This window comes from Scatophagus argus, chromosome 9 (assembly GCF_020382885.2).
Source record: "Scatophagus argus isolate fScaArg1 chromosome 9, fScaArg1.pri, whole genome shotgun sequence".
Classification (NCBI taxonomy): domain Eukaryota; kingdom Metazoa; phylum Chordata; class Actinopteri; family Scatophagidae; genus Scatophagus; species Scatophagus argus.
In genome coordinates this window covers 12,609,558-12,615,842 of record NC_058501.1, presented here as the reverse complement: position 1 = coordinate 12,615,842, position 6,285 = coordinate 12,609,558, and the positions used below count along the sequence as shown (strand labels likewise).

At 41.9% G+C, this 6,285-nt stretch overlaps 1 protein-coding gene across 2 annotated transcripts; it reads right to left on the bottom strand.

The window, feature by feature from the left end:
* Positions 1-72: 72 nt before the first annotated feature.
* On the bottom strand, positions 73-6,285 carry si:dkey-79d12.5 (maternal B9.15 protein). Of its 2 annotated transcripts, none has more exons than XM_046399416.1 (5): positions 6,144-6,285; positions 2,711-2,888; positions 2,455-2,592; positions 1,910-2,219; positions 73-1,327 (listed from the first exon to the last, which is right to left on the bottom strand). In XM_046399416.1, the coding sequence occupies exons 2-5, from the start codon at positions 2,881-2,883 to the stop codon at positions 1,115-1,117; spliced, it is 834 nt and encodes a 277-aa protein (XP_046255372.1). In that variant the 5' UTR covers positions 2,884-2,888; positions 6,144-6,285; the 3' UTR covers positions 73-1,114. The 2 variants fall into 2 exon arrangements, with proteins under 2 accessions (XP_046255372.1, XP_046255373.1); XM_046399417.1 differs by lacking the exon at positions 6,144-6,285 and adding an exon at positions 5,319-5,570.

Here is a 6,285-nt window from a genome sequence, read left to right as displayed (position 1 = left end):
TTTAACACTTCTAAAGCTCGAATCTCTGCGCTCAAAAGTATTGGTTAAATGACTAAGCAATAGAACTGAAAATGTCAGACATGAGTGGATTTAATGGACTGCAACAAGAAAGCAAACAGTTCATGCAAAAGATGAAACAAACAATGTTTAAAGCACACAGCCAAGCATCAAAGTTCCAGGGACATCAAATAAATATGCATCATTATATTTAAATAATCACAGTACATAAGAAACAGTGAGTGAAACACATATTCATGATTTATATAGCTGTAGCAGATTTCCATCGCAAGTTATTTAAAATAACAAATAAAAAAAACTTAAAAGGCACAGCTTTACGCAAGCCATACAAGAGATACACCTGAATAAGGAACAGCAGACATTTTACTGAGAGCAGAAAGTTCAAGCCATTTGTGCTCTGTGAAGTTACATTTGCAATAATACAGCAGCCACTGTGAATAAAAAAAAATATATATATATAAACAATTCCAGCTGTGACTTGAGTGCCATCCAGTGGTGGCCAAATAAATTACAACAAAAAGACAGTTATGTTAAAAAGTGTGCATCAGTCGGTGGGGTTGGTGTTCTGTATTATTTACAAGCAGTTTAGTAAAAATACTCTTCTTAATATACAGATATTGTCACACTAGCTACAAAAGTTTAAAACCCTGAATGACATTTTACATTGATTAACCGTGTTGTATACACTGTGCATCGTATTTGTTGAGGGAACAGACAAAGAGATTGACAGTGTCACAACTGAAAGGACAGTTATTTGGCATTAAGGATATTGCTGCAAGTTGCTGAGTTAGTTCTAGCACCCAGTGACTGAAGTCATTCTTCACACGTACAGCAAGTAAAAAAATAATTAGCAGTATAGACCTGACAGATTAAAAAACATTTTTCACTCAAGTTTAGTGGTGTCTCTGCGTGGGGTACAAACCACCAATGCAAAGTCACCAGGAATGAAAAAGATGGGAACTATTTAAGGTTGTACCAGGAATCAAATGTTCTTTTTTGGCCCAAGTTTAGCTGAACTCAGAGACCTGACGTGACATGGCTCAGTTGAAGGAGCTTGGGAGCTCTATCCACCTTCACCCCACACATCCTGGACGGTCTAACCCTTCACGGCTCCCCACGGCTGCAGAGCGGCTTGAGGCAGAATGAACTGTGGAGACGGCTGCGGCAAAATGTAGTAGCCGAGTACCTGCTGGGATGAGGGCGGCGGAGCTGGAGGCACACACACAGTGTTCAGAAACACTGGAGCGCCCTTCTTGTACTGAGGCCAAACTGGTGCAGCATGGTAGACGTACTGAAGGCTTGCAGGGATCTGAACAGAGAGGAAGATTGGAAGGAGTACAAAACATTAGAAAGGGATGGTGGAGAGTTTCCAGCAAGGGTGTGAAATACACTTTGTCTGTATGGGAGGAATCAATGGTACTTTCCTTTCTAGAACATGCAATACTGAATCACAATGTCAACAAATCCCAGAATAACATCAAAACGAACAATCCCTTAGTCCTTCTCTGAGTGCTTTCAGACTACCCCACTCTGTCTGTGGCACCCAGTCACAAGCCCTTTTGTCCCTGCAAAAGACATCTTTAAAAGCTGACTCACACTACAGTGGCCATGCTCACGGTAATGAAGAACATTGTCATCCCTTCATCAGTGTGGCCCAGTGTTTTTAATAGTTTTTGTACAAAACTGAAACTCTGTGGCCACAGAGGAATAAATTATGTCAGAGTGTGGATACACAGACAGTATGTTCTCGTAGGATTAAAAACAAAATAGTTTTTTCTTTGTTCGTCTTTTTCATGGGATTTCTTGACAGCAAAATATCAGCAGCCTTATCATGTAATTGTGAGAGAGCAACAGACGGTCCAAAAAGAGAGAGAGGATGAAAAATAATTACCATATTTCTGACGTATTTGACCTTATTTATTCTTTCAGCGTAACGCTTCCGAATCCTGGGCACCATTACTATGGTGTAGGTGTCGCCTTCTGCCGTGTCCTTCTTGGCAACCTCCTTCTCGTCATCTTTTGCATCCTCCTCTGTGTCGCTTGACGCAGTGGAACCACAATCTGAAGAGGTAGCAGAGTGGTAATCTGACGTGTCAAGATTTACGGAGTCCACGGAGGAGTCATTCTGTTCTCCCTTAGCGTCCTCCTCGTCTTCCTCTTCGAAACAGGCTATTGTGAAGGGCCTGCTGTTCTCTCCAGATCTGTGAAGAGAAAGTGGATTATTATAAACGACACACAAGTCGTTTTTAATTTCAGCATCAGCCATATTCTTAGGTTTCAGTGCCCACGAGTTCTTGTTCTTCGTTTCACAAAACATATCCCGGCTCAAACTCACTCATATCTGTTGGCTGGACTGAGAACTGTCTCTTTGTTGTTAAAGCTCGTCTGACTGTCGCATTCCTTGCCTCTGCCTCAGCGGGCCAACCGGTGACTCACCTTGCACACACCTCCAGTGGGTCAATCCACAGTGTGATCTCAGCCGGAAGACCTAGCTCACTGGGTGTGAGCTCACTCTCCTCGCATGCCTTTAGGACCACTTCATCACAGAGCACGCCGTTATTTATCCGGATACATCTGCAGATTAAGGATTAAAGATTATATGGATCTCAGACGACAGTATTACATCTATGATCTTTGAAAAAACAAAAGCATTCACATATGACCTTTGTACATTTTCTACACTAGTAATTACCTGTACGCCTGGCCTTTGCTGGGGGAGTCAGGGTACCAGTGGTCATCATATTTGGCGCATAAAAGTTTCTGTAGATTCTCAGCAAACAATTCTGCTTTGGCTTCATCAAGCTTGCCACGCGCAATAGCGAGGCGTTTGAGAAAGCTGACTCCGGCCTTCACCTCTCTTTTCATGTTGTCTGTAGAAACATACATGGAGAAAAAAAATGACTTGAGGTCATAAGCAATTTCCTCTTGGTGTTTTCTGTGCATGCGAGTACAAAAATGTGGCTCTGTAATCACATGCCTCGCTCACTTTTTTATATTTTTTTTGCTAACTCAAGTGCAAAGAAGTAGCTTGATTAAAGCCTTTGGTAACACACTGTGACTTCCCTTCAATAAGATGTGGGGCAGCAGGAACTTCAGTTGCAGCGATAACAGCACTTCCCTGTGCAGTTGCCCCTGAGCCTTCTATTATTATTACCTTCAGGAGAGCTCTGTGTTAACAGTGCGTAAAAGGGTGCCAGGCATTTTACAGCTACAGACATGGCTCTGAGGCGATAAAAGTTTGTATTCAGGCAAACAAGATGCAAACTAGAGCTGTCATGTTGACATGCAAATCCAGTGAGCTCACTGTGCTGTTTATCCTCTGATAGCGTGTCTGTTTGGGTTGGGTGCCAATGTCAACCTGACCAGAGAGAGGAGTGTGTTGAACAAAGGCCAGGTCAGTTCAGACTTGCTAGTGGAATTGACTTATGCTCAGTGTGCTAACATCCTGCTGACTTCCCTGACGGGAAAGTCGCACCTTGAACACTGAGGTGTAGTCATTTGTTATTGTGGCTTTAAACTCACCACTGCTGCTTCAACCTGTGTAATGTGTTATGAGAGAAAATTATTATTTGCCCCCAAGGACGTAGCCACGGTCTCCACTTAGAAGCAGTGATGAGACTGCGGTGCAACAATCAACTTTAAACTCCCAACAAGTATATTTTTTGCATTACTTGAACTATGAGAGCATCTCTGTGTTGTCAACCTTATGTTTAGATGTTCAAACAGCAGCTTTAATAATCCAGTTAGTTATTAGTCTGCAGGGTAAACACGGTCAAATTGCACGTATTCATCTGATTGTTGTTGTTTTCTAAGCTATATTACTCTGTTTGGCTTTCCATCACTCAGCAACCAAATGCTCATTCCAACAGTCTCAACCAGCAAAAGGTTATAAATCTTGCAACACAACCTACAGGATGTCACTTTGTCTGACACACACACACACACACACAGATATGGACAGAGGCATTTTTTTCTAGTTGGTTCTGCTGTTTCAGATTTCTGCTGCAACTGTGAGGAATGTTAAAGCAACCTTGTACTTGAATTCCTCCAAATGCCACATTTAAAAAGACGCCTCAGGAATTCAAAACAGATAAGGTGTTTTGACTGACAGAGCTTTTAGTAGATGTCCTGTTGTGGTGGTCACTTTATAATACAAACAAATAAATTCCGCGGATTATAATTCTTGGCCCTGTGGCAAAGTGGTCAACTGACAACATCCCACATATCACTATTGATTCACCATAATGTATGAAATTAAAGCCAGCCAAAATGAGTCATATTTTCACCATCTTGCATCAAACCAAATTAATGATAAATGTTTCCAGATAACAGAGGAACCCACAGACATTGACACCACCGATAGAGTTTGATTTCTCTGGTAGACTCTGCGCACTGTGTTTCATGTCCGTGTGTTTGTAACAGGGACCTGCTGCCACCATCACACAACCTGCTGATACGGTTTTGATTTTGCTCCTGGAAACAACAACTTGACCCAGTTTTGGACTCGGGCATTGCCCCCTCTGGTAATACTATGACACCATGTTCAAATGTTGGTGTGTATTGCTGAATCCTTTCTTAACAGTGTGGTTTTAGCTGAGTTCTATTGTTCAGGAAAATCTTCTTCTTCTTGGAGTTCAATAGAACCTTCAACGGGAGTCAGGAGTTTGAGCAGCAGAGTCTTTAATGTCGACAGAAAAGGAGAACAGTTCAACATGCACGCAAGGCACACATGAAGGGCTCTGAACCAGAATGACTGGTGTCTTCTGCTTTTATACCTCTGGGATTTGGACTTATCCACACCTATTGTTCATCCCCTAAACATCACATCAGTCTTCACTCATTACACCATTAGGAATTTTTTCAACCTGGGTTAGCAAGGACCTTTCCAGGTATCATGTTTCATTCCTCCGTACCAGCTGGTTCCTAACTCTTAGGTCATCTTGGGGCTTTTCCACTTTTATTTTAATAATTCCCTATAGACAAATTACATCATTATTTCTCTTCCGTAGGCCCGTTTTCCAATTTTGCTTACTAATCTCGGACACCATTATTTTTTAGCCTTTGTTTGTTAAAAACTAATAGTTTTATGCAAGGTTACAGTGAAGCGCTCCTTTTAGGTTTACACAGACAGAGTTCACAGGCTCTCTTACAGATGTACCACCTTAATCACAACACAGCATGACTACTTCATGTTGCCACACGGTTCTGCATACTACATTCTTTAGCACATCACACACTTTGTCACAAAATTACACCACAACAGTTTGTAGATGTAGGTATGCTCAGCGTGTTTAACATGCCATAACATCATGTCTCTGTCCCCCAGCTAGGCCAAACAGCCTGTCACATCACAGTTAGTGTAAACAGGTTCACACAGTGGTTGGGTAATGTGACTGACAAACAGACAGGGCCCTCAGATGAAGATGTCTGACCCGTTTTAGGTCTTAAAATCTGCTTTTGTCGATATTCACGCTGGGTGCCAACTGAACTTGTTTTCACGTCTGCGCGAAACAAAGGAGACACAACAAAGCAGTAAAGACACAACCATGCGTGTGACTAAAGAAGGGGGACACGTGTTTATGTGTCACCACCCATGAGTATTTATTGAAACCACAAAGAGACGCCAAAAAAAAAAAAAAAAAACGATAATTGAATTAACACTCAATTGAGCTGTTTCTGGTCTGAGAAAGGAAACGTCATGCTACAGGCTGGAAATAACGCATTTGGGTTTTCTGACGGCGCGGAAACCCCCAAGTGGAAATGAGTAGAGACGGGCCTACGGAGAACTTTCGGTGGAAGAGACAAATTTTCAACTTACAAAGGTAATTTTCATGTCCTGATGTAGCATATGCTGTTTTAAAAAGTCACAGAGGTGGGGTAGTTGGGGAAAAAAACGTTTGGTATTGCGTCCAACATAAACTTAATAAACAAGTAAAAATAAAATGTATTCATGAAAAATAAGCTCAGCGAGGCATAAAACTCAGTGGCGTACTTAGACTCAGCCTAACCCATCACTTAACATCCGCGACAGCGACAAATTAACCGAAACGTCACAATTAAAACAAAATTCCAACTTGAAAAAAATAAACAAACTTGAAAATAAAAACAAACGGAGCGATACTCACGTTAAAAAAAAAGGGAGTCTGGCGGTCGGTAAGTCTCCTCGGCTCCTTGTGTCTGTTGTCTCGCTGCTGGTTGCCTGCCTGCGTTGCTGTGTTGAAGTTATTGTGATCGGCACATGTTGCTTCCTTGTTCTCGACTCTGTTC